Raw genomic sequence first — 22,507 nt, forward strand, 5'->3', positions numbered from 1 at the left:
ATATTTATTAGATCAGCAACACAATACATTAAACACCTATTTTTCAAAATCAAAACTTTCATTTTCAAAAAAGCTAAGCCAAATCTCATGAAATCTATCTTTATGGGAAGAATATAAGACTTTATAAGGATTTTGTTATAACAAACTGTTTGACAAGTGTGGCTTAAGCAGGTAATTTAATATAGAAATTTTGCTGCAACAATATTTATTATATGCAATAACAGTTAAAATATAGAAAAATTTATCTTTTTCCTAAAAAGGCAATGCAATATAAGAAATATCTAAAGCAAAGATAAAGTAAGTCTCCACTGAGTACATTAATGAAACCAATTAAATGGGCTAAAAAAGTACATTTCCATAATTATGAAATAGATATAATCAGCTAATTTTGTGCCAAGCTGGGCACTATGAAAATGTAAAAGAATTATATAAACTTAATCCTTATTCCAAAAGAATTTTATAAGTAGTTGGAGAAACAAGACTAAGATAAATGTAATAACTAGGAAATACTAACAAGCATACCACATGCTGAATGGTGTATACCACTGATAAATTTTAAACTGCATTCCCCTCTTGAAGGTGTTTCAGGTCATCTTAAAAACAAACAAACAAAAATGGGCAGGGTTCATGGTTCAGTGGTGGAGCTCTTGCCTAGCACATGTGAGGCACTGGATTTGATCCTTAGTACCACATAAAAATAAATAATAAATAAGATAAAGGTAATATGAAAAACAAATTAAAAAAGAAGAAGGCAAAGTAGTTCTACTTTTAATCTACTCATTTTATATGCAGGTCTAAAAAGAGAAGGAAAAAAAAACTCTAATACTAAGAACAAATTTTAAAACCATTAGGACTGGGTTGTGGCTCAGCAGTAGAGCACTTGCCTAGCACATGCGAGGCCCTGAGTTCGATCCTCCCACCACATAAAAATTAAATAAAGGTATTGTGTCCAACTACAACTAAAAACTAAATATTTTTAAAAAAATTAAAACCATTAGGAAAAAAAATACATGCTACAGTTCAAGAAAGCTGAACCACATTTCTATATTACTTAAAAAGTATATAAAACAGGAGCTGGGGTTGTGGCTCAGCAGTAGAGCACTCGCCTAGCATGTGTATGTATGTGTGTGTGTGTGTGTGTGTGTGTGTGTGCGGGGGTGTAATATAAATATAAATGTAGATTTCAAAGGATTCATGACAGAAAACGAAGGTAAAGATGAAGGATGGGAAGGCTTTTAAAGAGGACCAAAGAGAAATAAGACTAAAATATTATTCATTTGTATCCTAGATTTCCAGTGATGACATTCACTCCTGCAAGGAACCTAGATGATTCAGAGTTCCAATTCCAACTCTATCAATAATCACGAAACATTACATTGTATTATAGTAAGTAATGTAAAAGAAATTTTTTTTGCATGGTATCCAGGGATGCTCTACCTAGAGCTCCCATCCCCAGATCTTTTATTTATTTTTTTATTTTGAGACAGGGTCTCTCTAAGTTGCCCAGGCTGGCCTTGAATTTCTGACCCTCCTTCCTCAGCCTCTGGAGCCACTGGAATTCAGGTATGAGCAATTGCATCAGTTAAGTAATGTAATTTTTAAAGACACTCAAAATAATATGTAGATGATTTCAGGTATCATTAAAAATAAAGATGCTTAGAATTTCTTTTAATAATTTAAATATTGAGAAATAGAATATTAATTGGAATAACATTAAAAAGGAGTTCAAAGAACAAAATCCAATAACCATTCCATACAAAGAGAACATATAACTAGAATTAAGTAACATAGATCTAAGAAGTTATGTTAAATGATGGCATCTTTCTTTTAATACTTTCTTTTTAGTTGGTAGTTGAACACAATATCTTTATTTTATTTATTTATTTTTATATGGTGCTGAGGATTGAACCCAGCACTCACATGTGCTAGGCGAGTGCTCGTCCACTGAGCCATAACCCCAGCCCCAAATGATGCCATCTTTGCTTTGTCTTCATAACTAGAAATAATTATCTTCATTATTTTTGTTACTTGAAAAGTAAGGTTTAACTTTTGAGAGCATATCATTTAAGTCTTACTAAGGCATTACTGCTTCCCTTCCTTTAAAGTTACTCAAATGGGAATCAAGATTAAATTTAGGGAGTTAGGACTGTAGCTCAGTGGCTAAGCACTTGCATTGTACTTATGAGGCACTGATCCTCAGCATCACAGATAAAGAAACAAACAAACAAAGAAAAAGAAAGAAAGGAAGGAAGGAAGATATTGTGAGCATCTACAACTTAAAAAAAAAAAAAAAGATTAAACTTAAAGCCAGGTGCAGTGGCACACGCATACCTGTAATCCCAGCAGTGTAAGAGGCTGAGGCAGTAGGATTACAAGTTTAAAGCCAGCCTCAGCAATTTATCAAGGTCCTAAGGAACTTAGGGAGGTCCTGTCTCACCAAAAAAAAAAAAAAAAGGCAGGGCGGGGGACGGGGGGTGGGGGTGGGGGGGAGTGGGACTGGCTGTGGTTTAGTGGTTAAGCACCCCTGGTATCCACTCCCAAAAAAAGAGTACACTTAAAATTTCTTGGAACTCTAATATATATAATTATTATTATGTATATTATTATATGTATAAAAAAATATCATTTTTGTTAGATAATTATACGTTTTTGCTAATAATAAGACCAGTTAATTATTTAACTCTAATAAAATATCTTAATAAAATGATACCACTACCTAAATAACATCGTAAATATTTTTTTAACACTTATTTTTTAGTTGTAGTTGGACACAATACCTTTATTTTGTTTATTTATTTTTATGTGGTGCTGAGGATTGAACCCAGGGCCTCGCACATGCTCGGCAAGTGCTCTACCGCTGCACTACAACTCCAACCCCACATCTTCAATATTTAATTACTATCACCTAAGAAACACTTTGTTTTTAAAAAAATCCTGAATTTTAAGTTCAAAACTTAAATTTTAAGTTACTTAGAAGTCCATGATTTCAGTATTCTAAGGAAATGACCAGCATAAATCTTTCATCAAATATTATATAAAACTATGTTCCTGGCATTCTGCTATGCACTAAAATATAAGACAATGAAAGAGCTGAAGATGTGACTCAGTGGTAGAACACTTGCCTAGTATGCACAAGACCCAGGTTCAATTCCCAGTACTCCAAAATAAATAAAGACACTGAATCAGAAAAGGTCCATACTATCACAGAGGTTACTTTGGGCAGTTTTCTCCACTTAACAGATTAGAATATAAAGGCATATGGAGAAATTTTTATGAAAGCACAAATGGAACAGAAATGGAACAGGAACTATTTCTTTGTTTAAGTATGGAGTAACATGCTCAATCTTTTTTCTTTGGTTTCATATCCTTCCCTTTTGCAATCTATTCCCATCAATAATGTTTCTCAGTAAATACTAAGTACATTCCACACAATGGGGGAAGGCAAAGAGGCAATACAAACACAGTTCAAAATTATTGACATTAAAAAACAAAAACAGGGCCAGAGGTAAAGCTCAGTGGTAGAGAGCATGCTTAGTATGTAAGAAGTCCTGGGTCCAAGGCCCAGCCCCAAAAATTCAAAAGAAAAAACAGAAGAAAACAACTACTTCTTCCTTATTATGGTTCTTGCTAGTAACATGGTTTAAGCAACCACTTCCAAGAATACATTTCTTTACAAGATGTGTGGGTATCTATATAAAGATTATCCTTTCTAAAAATTATATATATGAATATCCCCAAAGGAATCAAGTATTTTCTCCTATCTTATAGTAGATGGAACAACTACACAAAATGGAAAGACTGTGGCATACAGCTAAAGAACACTTACCTCTGTTCCAATGCCAGGTTGCACACCAGAGTATACATTGTCTGGTGGAGGACCACCATACTTCCTCTGTCCTGTGGTTACATCCAGAGTATAACCAGTTCTCTCAAGCAAGGCCTAGAAGTAATTACATATGTTTATACTTGAATACACAACTATTCATACATGTATCAATCTATTAATCACTTTCAAAAGGCACCTCAACAAAAAATAATTTTTTTAAATAGGTACCCTAACATCTTAGGATATGTTTGTTTTGCAATACTGGGGATTGAAGCCAGGAACTTATGTACAATAGGCAAGCACTCTACCAGGGAACTACATCCTCCCTTCTTTTTAAATTTTGACAGGGTCTCACTAAATTGTCTGAGCTGGCAGTAAACTTATGATCCCCTCCCTGTTTCTCCAGTAGCTGTTTCCCTAGGCATGTATCACCACACTTGGATTCTTTTCTTAAATTTTATTTTGAGTCAGGGTATCGCTAAATTGCCCAGACTGACTTTGAATTTGCAATCCTCCTGTGTCAGCCTCAAGAATAGTGGGATAGAGCTGGAGTTGTAGCTCAGTGGTAAAGCACCTGCTTACCACATTTGAGGTGCTGGATTCAATCCTCAGCACCACATAAAAATAAAAAATAAAATAAAGGTACTGTGTCCATCTACAAAAAGAAAGAAAGAAAGAAAAAAAGAATGTCGGAATTACAGATTTGTGGCATCACACTAAGTATTTTATAGCTAGGTTAAAAAAAAAAATTCAGCCTCTTCCACATTGCTCCCACTTTATTTAACTGTTCCCTTCCATATATTCAGTAGAAAGAGTCATAGGCAAATTCAATCTTTAAACACACATCACTTTTCTGTTATAAATGGGAACAGAAAAAAGGGGGCAAGGATTATTAAACTGACATAAATTGACCCCATGCTACCTATTCATATTGATATACTACAATATGAATGAATACAATCTTCATCTTTCACCTTCTATACTTCAATTAAACCATTTTCCTTATACACCATTCTTATTTCCACTAGTAACTTTTGTGACTCAAAATGCTCTCTTATCCTTTAAAAATCAGAAGTTCTGCCAGGCATGATTGCACATGCCTGTAATCCCTGCAACACTCCCAAGCGGATTGCAAGTTCCAGGTCAGCCTCAATAACTTAGCAAAAATTTCAGCAACTTAGTGAGACTGTTTTAAAATAAAAAATAAAAAGGGGCCAAGTGCAGTGGCTTATACCTGTAATCCCAGCAGCTTGAGAGACTGCTGAGAGAGGAGGATTTCGAGTTCAAAGCCAGCCTCAGCAACAAGGCAGTAGGAAACTCAATGAGACCCTGTCTCTACATAAAATAAAATTTAAAAAATAGTGCTGAGGATATGGCTCAGTGATTGAGTGCCCCTGAGTTCAATCCCTGTACCATAAATAAATAGATAGATTTAAAAATAAATAAATAAATAAGGGCTGGGGATGAAGCTCAATAGTGAAGTACCCCTGGTTCCATCCCTAGTACCACTTCCCCTATAAAGTCCTCTCTCTCTCTCTTGCAGCTTCTCTCATTTATTATCATGCACATTCCTCTATTGCTACTTTGCACTCTACTGTACTCAAAGTTCCAGTTTAACATTTTGCTTGATACTTCTGTTTGTTTCATACTTCTGCTGTATTATAAATTCCAGAAGATAATTTCCCACACAGTACAGACTTCAAATTTGGTAATTACCAAATAAATACACTCAGGTTTCAAAAAAACAAATAAAACTTTGTTTCCTGATTACCAACCTTTCTCACAACATTATATTAGGTTATCAAGAGGAATCATAGAAGAGAATTTCCTTGCCCTCAAGAAGCTTGCAATATAACTGAATCAACATTCATATGAAATGACTATAGAACAAAAAGAAAATGGCAAAAGAAAAAAATGCAATCTACCTAGAAGAGTTCTATACTTTTATGTTTTTAAAAGTATATGATTTCAGAGAAACAACAAATTTTAGATATTAAATTCACTGAACTCTGGCATTCTACAGGATTGCATGACTTAGACCTTCCATTCTCCTACCTTTGACTCAAAGCTCTCTCTCTACTTTTAAACACAGAAATATATGTAATATAAAATACAAGCCTAGGGGTTGTGGTTGAAGCTCAGTAGTAGAATGCTTGCCACGAATGTATGGGGCACTGGATTCAATCCTCAGCACCATATAAATAAAAAACAAAATAAAGGTATTGTGTCCATCTATAACTAAAAATAAAAAATAAGTTTTTTTAAAATACAAGCTTAATATGCATACTATACAAATAACATGTAAATATGTAATATACACCTTACCAAGAATAGCCAGCCAGCTCTAAAGGAAATCATACAGGCCTATTTATGAACACTAATAAGTTACTTTTTTTTTCTTTTTTTAGTTGTAGATGGACACAATACCTTTCTTTTGTTTATTTTTTTTAACCTTTGTTTATTTTTTATGTGGTGCCACGGATCCAACCCAGTGCCTCATGCATATTAGGCAATTGCTCTATCACTGAGCCATAACCCTGGCCCCATGTTTATTTTATTTTTATGTGGTGCTGAGGGTTGAACCCAGTGCCTCACCCACAGCTGAGCCACAACCCCAGCCCCATTTTTTTTTTTTTTTAAGACAGACACAATACCTTTGTTTTATTTTTATATGGTGCTAAGGACCACAGTGCTTCACACATACTAGGCAAGTGCTCTACCACTGGACCACAACCCGGCTCCAAGTTACTTTTAAAGTAACTTATTACTTCACCTATTTAATTACAATTTTTGTAAAGAATAGGGTTATGCCACTTTAGAGACGTGGGGGGAATACAAAGGAACTCTATATAAATTAGTTACATGGCAGGAACTACAAGTTACATTTCCTATCTAAAACAAACCAGTTGTACAAACAACTTTAACATTTTCAACTTTAAATAACTATTTCAAATTTTAAAATCTGAAGCTCAGCCTGGTGGTATACATCTATATCCTACACAGGAGGATCATAAACTCCAGGCCAGCCTGGAAAGCTTATTAAAACACTGTCTCAAAAAAGGCAGAGTGGAGATTCAGTGCTTGCTTAGCAGATAAGAGGGCCTGGGTTCCATCCCCAGTGCAATAAAGAGGGAGAGAAAAAAAAGTCTGGGTTGGGGGAGTCTATCCCTGCAGCAAGACATCAATATCCATTTAACTAAGTCCTATATTTACCTTTCAGAGCAGTTTAAGTAATAATGCTAATCACTCAATTATAGTCCTTCCTATATTATAGGCACCATTCTAAGTGCTTTACATGTTAATTCATTTAATTCTCAGAACTGAGTTAGGCACAATTACTAGTCCTGTTTTACAAAGATACTGAGGTTAAGTGAAAATTCAAGAGGAGGAAAGTAGTGGTAACAACATCTCTTTACTAAAAGAAAAGAAACAAAGTGCTTGGGGAAAAAGTGAACCGAAAAACATTACTGGACCAATCCAAGAAACTATTATCAAAAGCATTAATAAACATGTCACTCGTAGCCAGAAGAACATGGAATGAGGGAGAATCTGAATTAAAGCTTTTCATCAAACATTACAACTATCCAAATCAAGATTTACCTTGATTTTGGCCTCATCAGGTCCCTTTGTGGACTCTTGCACCTTGCTGCCCTGCTTCTCTCTTTGCCTGTAGGTCTTCATAACTCCACATAAAAATGCACTTTTGTTCTAAAACAGGCAAATAATTCAATAAAAAGAATCACCAGGAATCTCTGAAGTGTCAAATATACAATTAAATTTAAATTTCAAAACACTGAAATTTTAACAAAATATTCATTCATTTAACAAATATTTGCTGAGTGGATATTATGTGCCCATAACTGGATCAGCCAGCATTAAGACAGTGTAGACCTCATGGAGCTTACCTTCTACACTGGAAAACAGTCTTCCCTTTGTTGATATTTAACTGAATCTGGACTACCTTTGCCAGATGGCTGAAATTATTCCTCCCACCTATGTTATTTCCCTCCGAGATAATAAAACAGTATCAGATAATCCAAAAATGTTAAAAATCTGAGCAATTCAAACATGTAAAAACCTAATAGCAACAATCAAACAATCATCTAACTGTGGCTTCAATTTTAAGTTTTTAAAATAACATACTCTTTTGTTTTATAATTATGCTTCTGAAACCCTTTGCCACAGCTGGTCGTTTTTTTTTCCCCCCCTTACACTTTTTTTTTTTTTTAAGAAAGCCATAATAACAAATAACCACTTTTTCACAGGAAAAAAAGTATGTTAATAGTAAAATTTCAGGTCATTAACTGTTCAAAGGTATTTCTGAGTAATGACCTTACCTGAACATGTGATAAGTCACTTTCCTTGAACTGTTGTAGAACAGACAAAGCTCCTTCTTCATTAAATTCCCTGAGAGCATCAATAGCTCTTTCATCAAGATCGACATAAGCTACCAATCCTAAAAATTAAATTAAAAAGGGGTAATATTATTGCAATAAAAGGGGTAAGCTAAACTGTTCTATGGAAGTCTATTAAGAATTACATATATTATCACTAACTATATTTTTCATTTACATCTATGCATGTATGCAGCTACACAAATACTATGTAGAAAGGTCAAGTACAAATATGGTAATAAAAGATAAAATGTCAACACTTATAAACATGAATTTCAATCCACAAAAAAAGAAAAAAATCCTGAAATCCATTTCCAACTCCCCAAACACTGTAAGACTTGACAGTCTGAAAGTTAAACCTGATGCACATACTGTTCTACAGACTAAGCATTCACATAACAAATTCTGGTTTATGTTAGAATATAAGAATACACTGTATTTCTCAAGGATAAATCTTCAAATTATGTGTTGTTACAGTCATTTACTACATAAGAGATGGAGGAAAACATGAAAACCAATTTTACTTTTTTCCACTCTCCAAAAAATGTCACAGGCTTTTCCTCTCTAACACTAAAGAGAAAATGAAATGCATTTGTTTATCTGAGTGTCTACTTTGCTGCAGTCAGAATGTGGAAAGGCATAATTTTAAACTCTTCTATGCAAGTGCAGCTTGATTAATCAATTCTGAAAGTCGTATTCTAAGGCATTCTTTGTTCTGATACAAGCTGAGATTTAAAAAGTTGCTGTGGCATTCAAAACACTGTCAATAATGATAATCTTTTCCAAATGGCAATAAGAACTTTATGGACTTATAAGTAAACTATACAGGAAATATATGTACTGCATTCTACATATGTACTATATTTAACTGCACACAGAACATCTACTAAGTTTAAAATAAACTTTCTTAATTCTGTTAAGTTTGTGGTACTTATTATTCTCTCTATATAAGGAAGCTATTTCAGAATTGATCCAACATAAATGGAAATATTTGACAGATTAAAACCCCCAAGTCCATATGAACTAACATCAAAAGTTGACTCCATTTTGGTAAAGCCAGAAAGAACTTTATTCCATACAGTAAATTTATTTTAAATAAATGTAATGCCACTTGCAAAGTTACTTAAAAAAAAATGTTGGGGCTGGGGTTGTAGCTCAGTGATAGAGGGCTTGCCTCGCATGTGTGAGGCACTGGGTTTGATCCTCAGCACCATATAAAAATAAATAAATAAAGGTTAAAAAAAAAGTGTTGCCATGATCATTTTAAAAGCTCAAAATGAGCATAAATAAATGGGAGGGTTTTTTTTTCACTTGACTATTTCATACCACCACCCAAAGCCACAACTCAGGACACTCATCAATCCATTCTGTCAATCCAATCCTACACCCAAAACATCAGCCTCTTAGCAATAACAAAACACTCTACAGGAGAGCATCTCTAAGCAGATCACTGCCAATTCTCTAAGGCAGAATGTCACAGAAAGTTCCTGAGGACTGATTTTCAAATGGAACCATCACCCAGGAGTCATTTTTATAAGTCATTTTAGTGTCTAAAATTATCCTAAGCTGCCCAGATTTCAATTATTTTTAAGAAGGAAAAAAAAAACCAGCTATTTGTCTAGTGTACTTAAGACACTTTTCTGAGTGAGACAATTCAGTTTTTTTTTTTCTCTCTTTCTCTTTACCTCTCCCCAAATCTGGACAGGCACACAAAACACAGAGGAAGAAAGTTTCCATCTATGGCCCCAAAGGAGGAGGACACATTTATTTACGAACAACGCTCCCTAAGGGTAAATATTTCTCTCCCTCTTTGAAATTTCAACCACTTACAACCAACCATATTAAGATGTTCAAATTTGCTTAAGCACTTAACCATGGGACTTCTGGATTAAAAAAAAAAAAAAAGAAAAAGAAAACAGCTGTTACAAACCAAACACTTCCAAATTACAGAGAGATGTGGGTTTCTATTCATTTGAAACTAGAAAAACCACACACTCTCAAGGAGTCTGACATTTATTATCATTTCAGACAAAACATTCTAACTATTCCTCTTATTATGCCACCTAATCAGACCTAAGCTAATTTAACAATCACTTTTAAGAAGCTAAAAGTAGAAAAGTAAAAGCAAAATGATGACTGATTAAAGTTAAGGGAAAAAAATGCAAAATTTAGTATGCTGAAACATACATTTTAATTGGTGATAAATCTAAGACAAATTGATGTACTATTCTGAAACAACTAAAACTGCATATTCAACACTAAGGCGGCTTCAAAATAATAAAATAAGAATATCAAAGTCAAACCCAATATGTCCTCAATGAAGGGAAAGTAACAAATATTCAGCTCTACACAGATCAAAAACAATAAGCATTATTTAACCTTAAAAAACTTATAAAATTCAAAGTGGTTTGCCCTCACTTTCATAACCAGTCAGAAACAAGAAATGCATATTATACCTGTCTGAAATATTTCATCAAGTCTTTCTGCCACCTTCTGTGGGAGGCCTGCCTCTATCAGTGTCTTGTAGTGTTCTGTGTGAGTTACACTGGAAGTATCCATTGGTTCTTCCTCTTCTTTTAACTGTACCGCATTACCATTCACCTGATTAGCCATTTTATTATGCTGCTGGAAAAAATTCAGGAGCTATATTACATTAAGCCAGAAATAACTAGTTTGTAGGACAATGCATGATTTATCTAAACTAATTTGTACACATGCTGCTAATAACCTCTATCCAAAATAATATTTTATGCCTTTTGTGATGTATCTGACCTAAATTTGCAATAATAATCCTGTAAACTATAATATGTACATGAAAGCATTAGATCTTTAAGGAACTTCATGTACGCTAAATTAAATAAAGGCTTAAATTTACTGAAGGTAGAATCGCTGATTAACAAAAGCAGCTGTTATGTCCTGGTGAGCAGATCAACAAATCACCACAAAATCCTAAAAGCCCCTTGGCGCTCAATTCTTATACAGTTTTTAGAAGTTTAGATTAAATACAGAATGAATGCCCACAGACCACTTAATCAAGATTTAAAGACTTCAAATTTTCCTAGCTCTGCTTCAAATACAATATTGGGTGAAATAAGTGCCTGTTGTCTCTAGTTCAACATGCTGATTGGTGGCTTGGGTTTTCTCCACCTCACTTACACAAACAAAAAGCACAACTTTCACATTAATTTTTGTTCTAAGATTAATTTGCTAATCCCATTCACAGATTTAAAAGAAAAAATGACCAAGTTTAAAAGCTAAACAATTGTTTTAAGTCCACATAAAAATAAGTGAGCTACAGTTGAGATTGCTTCTTTAAAAAAAAAAAGTCATGAATATATTGAATTTTTCATATCACTAAAGATGCAAAAACATACTGATGGACAACTAACTTCTTCCAAATAATTTCAACAAACACTATCTAAGATTTCTCAGATTAACCTACCAAAAATCATTTTGTATGTTCAGCCTGTGTGTAATGCTGAAATGGACCAATTCCCTGAAGAGAAAGTCAATAATAAAACCATGCAAGGCCAGTCTCTACAGTGCCTCAAAAGCCAGGGAATTAATGTGCATTTGTCTATGGCAAAATTATAATGTGATGAAGATAATAGGCAGCAGAATAAAGACACTGCAACACATACTGAAATAAAAGACATGAAGGTGGATCTCAAGAAAATGCCTGTGTTTCTTGAAGAAACTCAAGACACCCAATCAGATACAAAGAAAATACAAGTCTACTAAAAAGCACTAAGACAACATAAGATAACCACACTTTCAGATTGCTTATCAAACACTGTGCAAATGCACCAGGTGCAGTCACCCGGCTTAAAACAGGTTTTCATTTTAAAATCCACTGATATTTAACTGCAGTTAATGAAAAAAGGAGGAAGACCAAGAAGAGAACAAGGTAATAGAAAGTAGGAAGAAGAAAGGAAAATGTATAAATGTTACTCTGAAAGTGAGATAAATAATATCATGACTTCTCAGGATCACAAAACATTAAGACTTGATAGCCCTGTAATATCTGTATAGACCCAGATTGTGGTTAAACTTTAGGTGGATGTTTCTCAAGGTAAGCCTCAAATTCTGATGAATTAGCAAAAATGGAAAATTTAAGCCTGGCATACTTTGATCAAGAAACTATTATGTGAGAAGAATATATTTACTAATTAATACAACTTAATTCTATAAAGATGTATCCTAAAATCCAAAATCTCTTTGTGAACTTCATTGTTTTTCCAGGCCCACCCACCCCAAAATACTACCCTGAAGATCATCAGAACTCAAAAAGTTCTCAGTATCACAAGACCCTCACAGCATTGCACCTGGGAATACTATTAGTTACAGATAAGAGACAAATTTTTAACAGAAAAGTTCAATGAACATCTGTTAAAGTGGGTTTTTTTAATGTGTAAAAGCAAAAAGACAAGTCGTGTATTAACTACAAGACAGAAATGTTTGTAACTACCAATTGATTGCAAAGGCAGGACAAGTTGACGTTGAAATTGTTAAAATTTCCCGAAAAACTGTGTAAATGTTTTATTAAAAAATAAAATAATTAGATTCCAGAAAATAAAACCTTCAGATCAAGGGGAAAAAAAAAATCTCTCTTCAAGCCGAATACAAAATGCTCATTAAAAGACTTTTATGTCATATGAGACCATTTAAAACTCATGTCAATTCAACACAATGCCACACAGCCAAACCATATTTCTGGATGCAGCAAATATACTAAGGTGACTGTAGTCATTTGACCTAAACATTTTTGCAAAAAGGAGACATTTAAATAAGATTTTAAAAGGGCTGCTGGGACATTTGGGATGTCAGTACTATCTCCTCCCTGACTTTTTCTGAACATCTCTGTTCAGAAAATCCTTCACGTTAAGAGACGGGTTTTAAAAGAACCAACGAAATGAAAACTAACGGTTATCTCATGGCTCAGCAGTGTCAAGCCCTTACCCTACGACTGACTCATGAGACATAAATTCAACCTCTGCGGACAGGAAAAATCTCAAACAGGTAGTGTGGAAGGACCGAACCTTTCAAGAACCTTTAAGACTTTAATTTTTAAATTTTGGCAATACGGTTACTACCGTATAAGAAAAAGAATCGCTTTTCCAATTTGGTGCGCCTATGACATTCTCAGAATTATCCATTTCAGGCACCGCTTGAAGCCTAAGTTTCGCGGCCTCTAGTAGTCATTTTTTCCTTCAAATCTCGGCTCGCAGCATGCAGAACGGGGGAGGGGGAGGCTTCCCACATAAATGGGCCTTTCGCCTTCTGCTCACACAAAAGTTTTCTCCCGGCTCGGGTAACCCTGCGATCTGCACCCCGCCCTCTGCCCACCCCACCCCCGCAGGCCCGACCCGACTATCGACACATCCCACTGGCGGCTCCGGCTGAGCGAAGCGATGGGGCCCGGGCCGCAAGCAGCCGCGGGCGGAGGCGGGAAAAGTGCGGCCGGGCCGTCAGGCCGCGCGGAGGGCAGCGAGCGGGCCGGGCCGAGGGACGGGGACTGGAGGGGCGGGGGAGGCTGAGCGAGGGCGCGGAGGCGCCGCGGAGGGGCTAGGCCCACGGCTGCGCGGCCCGTCGAGGCCGAAGCCGCCCCCAGCCCATCCCCACCCCCACCCCCGGGCCTCGGAGCGCAAATGAAACTGGGAACCAGGCACCAGCCTGGGCCGGGCCGAGTCGGGTTGGACCGGAGCTCCCGGCCCCTCCCCCCACGGGCCGGCGCGAGACTCACCAGGGCAGAGCAGGGGCCGGCGGCCGGGCCCGTGAGAATCAGCGCGAGGCGCTTTGAAAACGACTAGAAATGGCGCGCGCGCCACCCCCTCCCCCCCTCATGGACAGAGATGCGATCCCGGCAGCACGCGGGGTTTCCCGGAACTGCTTCCAGGGACTCGGAGCCGCTGGGCAATCACCTCGCGAGGCAGTCTGACAGACAGCTCAGATGACCAATAGTATCGAGGAAAAGCGGCCCACGCCGGACAGCTCCAAAACCAATCGGTGTATCCGTCAGCTGAGCCAATGAGGATACTCAGCGCCACTGGCTGGGGTGCCTCCGGGGCGGGGGCAGGCACACAAAGGGGTCTGTGGTGAGAGCCCCTAGTAGTGGTGAGGCTGTAGGGCACCAGGCTCTGGGTGGCCGAGGCTCCTCCCTCTTAGTCGGCTGCCGATATGAGGCCGAAAATCTAGAGGCGGAAAATTCAGGCCTCGCGCCGCGTGGCCGCCTCCGGAGCCCCGCCCCCTATGGTCAGTACCGGCGAGCTTCGCCGTGGCGCTCCCGCCCAGGTGCCGGTGCAGCTTAGCCCCCAACCCTCCCTAGCGCCCCAGACACGCCCATCGCCACGCGTTCGGCTCCCTTTCGAGGTCATCCTTTGGCTTTAGTTAGAACACGAGTTACGTGTTATATACACTGTGTGTGTGTGTGTTTACTGTAGAGTTTTGCATAGAAAAGCATCCGTGGGAACCATCCGAAAACTGCCTCTTTCCCTCCCTGGGTTCTTTGCGCACGTCTTTGGTGGCAGCTCAGACTTGAGGGAAATCGCTGAAATGGGCATGACGTGTGTCAGAAATTATAAAGCAGGAACCTTTTTCCCACGGGGTTTGGAGCCAGTTAACATCCATAAAGTGGATAGGGTACATGGGACAGTAGGCTTATCAGTGAAACCAAAAGAGCATCCAGGCAAGGAAATCTTCCAAAGGGGATTAATTACCGTTACACCTAAACCGATTTCTCACCTTTCACCCCTGATTTATTCCTTGTCCTCGCCTTAGTCCAAATCTAACTCATCCCATAGAAACCCAACTCACTTCCCTAGTGCGGGCCCTTGCCCTTCTCTCCTAATCCTAATTTGCAGCTCTCCACCGGTATTAAAGAGTTGAGGAGGTCAAGTGGTCAGTAGAATTTCCAGATGCACTTGAGGATATTAAGTTTCTCAGATCCCAGAAACCAAAATTTAATTAATACTCTTACCGCTATGATTTGAACGTGTACTCTAGTTGCACTGGAGCCAAGTAGAACATTTATTGAAAGGTAGGGGATACAGGGGTGATTAGGTCTTCTGGATTAATGCTGATTTTAAAAAGGTTTGAGGGGTTGGGGATATGGCTCAAGTAGTAGCACGCTTGCCTGGCGTGTGTGAGGGGTTCGATCCTCAGCACCACATAAAAATAAAATAAAGATATTGTGTGTGTCCACCTTAAAAAATAAATATTTTTTTAAAAAAAGGCTTGAGGTTGAGTTTGAGGTTGAGTTTGATCGCTTGCTTCTCTGGCACTTACTCTGCCCTTCCACCATGGGATGACAGAGCAAGAAGGCCCTTTTCAGGTCCCATGCCTTAATTTTGGATTTCTCCGCTTCCAGAACTATAAGAAATTAATATCCATTCTTTATAAATTACCCAGTCTCAGGTATTCTGTCATAGCAATACATAACAGGCTAAGTCATCCACTCTGCACCCAGGACCAGTCTCTGGGTGGACTCAATTTTTGTGTCATGGGATGTGAAAATTATAGAAATGCTGAGGTGGGGTGTAGCTTAGTTTTAGAACTGTGCTTAGCATGCAAGAACACCTGTGCTAGATATTGTAATTAAGACAATTCTATCACCCAGTGTTGTCTGGGATAAGATTTCAAATATTCTTCCATATAGTTCTCTTTAGTATATTCCACCCTTTCAGACCATATAGCTTGATTTTTTTTAAATTTGGAAAGTATAGTCATCAAAAATAAAATAAAACCATAGACATTCAGAATTCAATACTCCATAAATATTCATTGCATGCCTTCTACATACAAATTATTGTGTTAAGAGTAGGGATAATAAAATGAATCTAACATGATCTCTGTCCTCTTAAAGAGTTTATTCTAGCAGATAAGGTAGAATAAATACAAATAATAAAATAGACTGGTAAGGAGAACTCCAGCTATATCCCTGCTCTTGAAATTAGGTAGCACAGAGGATCACAAGCCTAGGCCACTTAGTGAGACCCCATATCAAAATTTTAAAAAAAGGACTGGGGAAGTAGCTCAGTTTTAATCCTCAAATCCCAAGTACAAAAAGGAGAGAAATAAAGAAGTACAGGTAACAGTACAGCCAGAATCTCCCATAACCCTTCCCTGTCAGACCCTATCTGTGGTTTGAGAGCTGATAAAGTTAATGAATATGCATTTGTTTCTTAGAACAGTTATAGGGACCAGAATATTCATATTGAAACTTCAACATTTAGTATTTATTTGCAACCTGAAGTAACAAAGAGTTGTTTTAAAATCACCAAACTTCTCACAGGATCCTTCAATTAATCTTTGCCTTGCTTGTCCCTTTCCTGATACTGAAAGAAACAGTCAACCTATTCCAAACTCCACACAAGATGATATACATCAATTCAGCCTCTCCAGAAGGCCTTCACTTAGCCAGCCCAGAGGCATGAACTTGTACTCACAGCTACTTGGGAGACTGAGGCAGGAGAATGGAGGATCTCTTTTTTTTTTTTTAAAGAGAGAGAGAGAGAGAGAGAGAGAGAGAGAGAGAGAGAGAGAGAGAGAGAGAGATTTTTAATATTTATTTATTTTCTTAGTTTTTCGGCAGACACAACATCTTTGTTTGTATGTGGTGCTGAGGATCGAACCCGGGCCACACGCATGCCAGGTGAGCATGCTACTGCTTGAGCCATATCCCCAGCCCAATGAAGGATCTCTTGAGGTCAGAAGCTTGAGACCAGCCTGAACATCATAGCATGACCCTGTCTCACCACTGGACACAAGTAGGGCTAAATCATCAGAGGCACAGTTCGAAGGCACAAGCAGGGCTATGGATGTAGTTCAGTGGTAGAACAAGGGCTTCACATGTACAAGGCCCTGAGTTCAATCCCCAGCACCAGCAACAAAAAGTAAAGGCACATGGAAGGTATGGAAATAAATGAGGAGGAGGAGGAGAGATGAATGAATACAGAGAAAATGAAAGAAATACCCTTATGTGGAATGTTAGCAGAAAGAGCAACAAAGACCAACCCATAGCCAGGTGTGGTGGTGTACACTGTAACTCCAGCTACTTGGGAGGCTGAGGCAGAAGGATCATAAGTTCAAAGCCAGCCTCAGCAACAGCTAGGCGCTAAGCAACTCAGTGAGTCACTGTCTCTAAATAAAATTTCAAAAAGAAAAATAGGGCTAGGGTGGTGCCTAGCATGTGTGAGAAAATAGAAAAATAGGGCTGGCACTGTGGTTCAATGGTTGAGTGCTCCTGAGTTCAATCCCCAGTTCCACATTAAAAAAAAAAAAAAAAAGAAAAAGAAAAAAAAATCCATGCTGAAATGTAGGAATGTAGGTGCCAAGAGCCCTCTACCCCACTGTACTTGAAAAATTCATATCTGCCTTGAGTTTTCCCATTTTAAGTAAAACTATCTATTTTGTCCAACTTTAATAACTTTTATTATTTTAAGAAAGGTTCCCAAACTGTGGTGCTAGACTGGGGATATGGCTCAGTGATAGAGAGCTTGTCTAGTATGCTTGAGATCCTGGACTCTTTGATCCCCAGCCTCACAAAAACAAAACAAACAAATGGTGGTGCTCCAACCAAGACTGACTAGGGCTGAAGGCTCTTTGTCTTTCATATACCTCCTAAGATGATGCATTTGTAAAAATAAAGTGTTGGGGGCTGGGATGTAGCTCAGTGGCAAAACGTCTGCCTTGCATTCGAAAAGCCCTGGGTTCGACCCCCAGTTCCAAAAAAAAAGGCAAAAAAAAAAGAACCCCACCAAAAAAAAATAATAATAAGATTTAAAAAAATAAATTGGGATTGTGGCTTAGCAGTAGAGCGCATGCGAGGCCCTGGGTTCAATCCTCAGCACCACATGAAAATGAATAAATAAATACATTTAAATAAATAAAAATAAAGTATTATATATGAATGACTTTCAGAACTTAAAACAAATAAGATCTTGCTGCATATCTGCCTTATCATTTTTGTAGCTTTTTTTCTTTTTTTGGTATCAGGGATTGAACCCAGGCACACTTAACCCTTTTTATTTTTTATTTGGAGACAGGGTCTCACTAAGTTGATGAGGCTGGCATTGAACTTGCAATTCTCCTACCTCAGCCTCCCAAGCCACTGGGATTGCAGGTGTACACCACCCCACCTGGCATACTTCTTTCTTTTAAAGAAGATTGTCCTTGGGCTGGCCTACTAAATTCCCCTTCAAGTTCTCAAATTCATCAAAGCCATTTTAAAATGGAAAGAAAAGTATATTTCTATCTTAGTAGCACATCTTTGTAAATAATAATTACCATTTATTGAGTTCCTATTGTGTGTTGAGTGTTTTACATATGCTATTGCCGACCCTTAAATGGAAACCAGAAAACTTAGAAATACTATCCATTGTACTAAGAAAACAAGACTTGGAGAGGTTAAAATATTTGCTCAAAGCCACACCACAGCTGACCTAAGACTCAAATAAGCCTGTATAACTCCAATGTCACTTTCAATCAGAGTACCAGTACTGGCAGATTTGTGACTTCTAGAGGTATGTACAAGTTTTTTTTTTTTTTACCAGCCAAAAAAACATGATAGACCTGTGTACAAAGGCACCTACCTGTAATCCTAGCTACTTGGAAGGCTCAAGCAAGAGGATTCCAAGTTTGTCTTGCCAGCCTGGGTAATTCAGTGAGACTCTGTCTCAAAAAATAAGAAGGGCTGGACACGGTGGCATAGACCTATAATCCCAGCAACTCAGGAGGCTGAGTCAGGAGGATCAGGAGTTTAGAGCCAGCCATAGCAACTTAGTGAGGCTCTAAGCAACTCAGTGAGACCATATCTTTAAATAAAATACAAAACAGGGTGAGTTGGGGATATGGCTCAGTGGTTAAGTGCCCTGAATTCAATCACTGGTATAAATAAATAAATAAATAAATAAATAAATAAATAAATAAATAAATAAATACAGCTGGGGATGGAGCTTAGTAGAGCACCCCTGGCTTCAATACCTAGTACTCCCCAAAATATTCAATTAAATGGAAAAATTCAGAAATAAATAATTCACAAGTTTTTAAAAATATTTTATTAGTTGCTGGTGGACCTTTATTTATTTTTATGTGGTGCTGAGAATCGAACCCAGTGCCTCACACATGCTAGGCAAGCATTCTACCACTGAACCACAACCCCAACCCAATAATTCACAAGTTTTAAATAACTTCTTTTATAATTTTTTTAAAGAGAGAGAGAGAGAGTTTTTTTTAATATTTATTTTTAGTTTTCGGCGGACACAACATCTTTGTATGTGGTGCTGAGGATCGAATCCGGGCCGCACGCATGCCAGGTGAGCATGATACCGATTGAGCCACATCCCCAGCCCCTTAAATAACTTTTATTATAGTGTAATTGTTCTTTTTTATAGTTGTTACTGTTAATCTCTTTCTGTGCCTAATTTATAAATTAAAGTTTATGATAGGAATTTATGCACAGGGAAAAAAACATATGTAGGATCCAGTACTATCCATGGTTTCATGGATCCACTAGGTATCTTAAAACATAGCCTCCATGAATAAGGGAACTACTATCTAAAAACAAAATTGTGTCTTCACAAGGTCTCAACACTAGAAGAGCAATTCTTTCTGGTAGGTTTGTTAGAAAATAAAAATTTCCGTAAGATTATATGAACTTCATGATCCTCATTAACATTTGTTAAGCACTTAGCACATTATGTCATTTAATGCTCAGGACATATGAAGCAAGTCCCAAAAGGTACCATTTCCCTTCTGTATATGAAACTAAGGCTGAAGTCAGAGCTGAGACCCAAACTCTGGTGTAACTCTGGATTTTATTCTCCTCATCATTATGCTACTGGGCCAAAAAAGATTAATCAAAACCAGTAAGGTTAGGGCTGGGACTATAGCTCAGTGTTAGAGTGCTTTCCTAGCACGTGTGAAGCACTGGATTTGATCCTCAACAGCACATAAAAAATAAAAGTATTTTTAAAAAAGTATTTTAAAAAAACAGTCAATTTAAACCTCCTTCATTTTAAGCCTTCCTATTTCCAAACCTGTTGCTTATAGTTTGGTTTCTGAAATTCTTTTTGCTTTTAAATTTTTTTTTTGGCAGGTGCATTCCGGCCATTAAACTCAGGGGCACTCAACCACTGAGCCACATCCCCAGCCCTATTTTGTATTTTATTTAGAGACAAGGTCTCACTGAGTTGCTTAATGCCTCATTTTTGCTGAGGCTGGCTTTAAGCTTAAGATCCTACTGTCTCAGCCTCCCAAGCCCCTGGGATTACAGGTATGTGCCACTGCACCTGGCTCTTAAATTTTTTTTTTCATGAGTTTTCTTCTTGGATTCTGTAGAGGGAAAATGGGAAGAAAAGAAAACAGAAAAATAAGATGGAAACTTGAGCTCTCCTTTCCAAACTTCCATTTCCCCAGTCAAACTCAAAAAAAAGCAAAAATAAACTTTTTAAAGTCCAGTTAGAATTGTCAAATCCAATTTAAGAGTGCTGAACACTTATTTGCAATATTCACCCATTCTGCAGCAGTGGAATTCCCTGGCAATTCACCACCAGGACCTCAGTGCACCCATCAGTGCAACCATTTTAAAGAGACAGGCCCAGGAGGCAGTAGTAGATGTCACCTTAATTCCAGAAATCACATTCTAGGAGATGAGTTCTAATGTGTATGGAGGGGTAATACTGGGGATTGAACCCAGGGGCACTTTACCACTGAGCTACATCCCTAGGCCTTTTCATTTTTTATTTTGAGACAGGGTCTTGATAAATTGCCAAGCTGGTCTGGAATTTAGGATCACCCTGCCTGGTCCTGCTAGAATTATAAGCACCACTGTGCCTACCTTAAAATCTAGAAGAGTTCTATGTAAGTATTATTACCCATATTCAAATATACAGGTAAACATGCAGCTCCACAAATCAGATTCTACAGGGATTATGAGCCTTGTTTCCAACATCAGTGTGGTGCAATGGAGTAATTATACCATTCAATATAACTTTCATATGTCTTGGAAATTCAACAAAACATTAAGAAATTTTATAAATAGGCTGTGTATATAACTAAATTCTCATTACCCTTAAGTTAAAATATCCATTAGAAGTAGGAGGTATGTGCTATTCTAAATATCATTAATAATTGCTGTTAGGTCCCTAGACATTAGTAACTGCCAAGAGAAAGAAATTCAAGATAACTTGTTCCCATAATGTGCAGCCCCACCATGTCCCTAAACAAAAATCTGTTATTACCCAACCACCTCACCCAAGGTCAATTCCAGCTTGCTTTTGTTCTTTGTTAAAGATGATATAAAAACCTCTATTCAAGTGACTCTGGCTGCTGTGCCTTACAGAAGGGCACCCTGGCAGACATTCCCTGTCAATAAACCTTTGCTTGAACTCAGAGCTGTGTCTCCCATGGATATCTGCACCAGCTACCCTAACAATCACCATAATAGCTTATACTTGGAGTTTTCCCATTTACAAAGAGTTTCAAATACCAGGTCTCAGTGGACATCTGTTGCAATTTGACTTAGTGAAACATGGAGCATCCATCACCTTGTGACTCCTCTCTTGGTTCTTCTCTGGGTATCATAGGACTTCCTTCTGGGTCTTCTCCTCTGCCATTCATTATTTGTTGGTACCTCCAGAATTCTGTCCTTCCATACAGTTCTCACACTCTATGAGGATCATCTCATTCCCCTGCATGATTTTTACTACTACTACCATTTCTGTACTAGCTATTCCCATTTCTCTTTTCCGCCTCTTTCCTCTCTTTCTCCTTCTTCACCAGGGATTGAACCCAGGGGCCCTTAAACATTGAGCCACATCCCCAGCCCTTTTTTTTTTTTTTAAGAGAGAGTGAGAGAGGAGGGAGGGAGAGAGAGAGAGAGAGAGAGAGAGAGAGAGAGAGAGAGAGAGAGAGAGAGAGAGAGGAGGGAGAGAAAGAGAGAGAGAATTTTTAATATTTATTTTTTAGTTTTTGGCGGACACAACATCTTTGTTGGTATGTGGTGCTGAAGATTGAACCCGGCCGCACGCATGCCAGGCGAGCGCGCCACCGCTTGAGCCACATCCCCAGCCCTCCAGCCCTTTTTATACTTATTTTTAGACAAGGCTTTGAATTTAAAACTGTCCTGCCGTAGCCTCCCAAGCTGCGTGCACCACCATGCCTGGGTTCCGTGTCTGTCTACAGCTAACTTCAGGTCCTGAGCTCTGGACTCATATTTTGAAATGCCTGCTGGGCATATGGATATATGATTGAATGTAAGAGGTTCCTCAAACAATTAATCTCTAAACAT

At 37.9% G+C, this 22,507-nt stretch overlaps 1 protein-coding gene across 3 annotated transcripts in view; it reads right to left on the reverse strand.

Moving 5' to 3' along the window:
- Positions 1–14,119, reverse strand: part of Hnrnpr (heterogeneous nuclear ribonucleoprotein R) — a 36,294-nt gene extending 22,175 nt beyond the window's left edge. The window contains exons 1-5 of one of the 3 annotated variants that reach the window (XM_005317577.5): positions 13,964–14,119; positions 10,677–10,842; positions 8,164–8,282; positions 7,427–7,534; positions 3,827–3,940 (exon numbers count right to left, since the gene is read on the reverse strand). In XM_005317577.5, coding sequence (XP_005317634.1) covers positions 3,827–3,940; positions 7,427–7,534; positions 8,164–8,282; positions 10,677–10,833 — 498 coding nt within the window. In that variant the 5' untranslated portion in view covers positions 10,834–10,842; positions 13,964–14,119. Of the gene's footprint in view, positions 1–3,826; positions 3,941–7,426; positions 7,535–8,163; positions 8,283–10,676; positions 10,846–13,963 lie in introns of all 3 variants that reach the window. The other 2 variants (XM_040288092.2, XM_078025588.1) reach the window with 2 other exon arrangements.
- Between the last annotated feature and the right edge of the window lie 8,388 nt (positions 14,120–22,507).

The sequence above is a fragment of the Ictidomys tridecemlineatus genome, chromosome 11 (genome assembly GCF_052094955.1).
Source record: "Ictidomys tridecemlineatus isolate mIctTri1 chromosome 11, mIctTri1.hap1, whole genome shotgun sequence".
NCBI lineage: Eukaryota > Metazoa > Chordata > Mammalia > Rodentia > Sciuridae > Ictidomys > Ictidomys tridecemlineatus.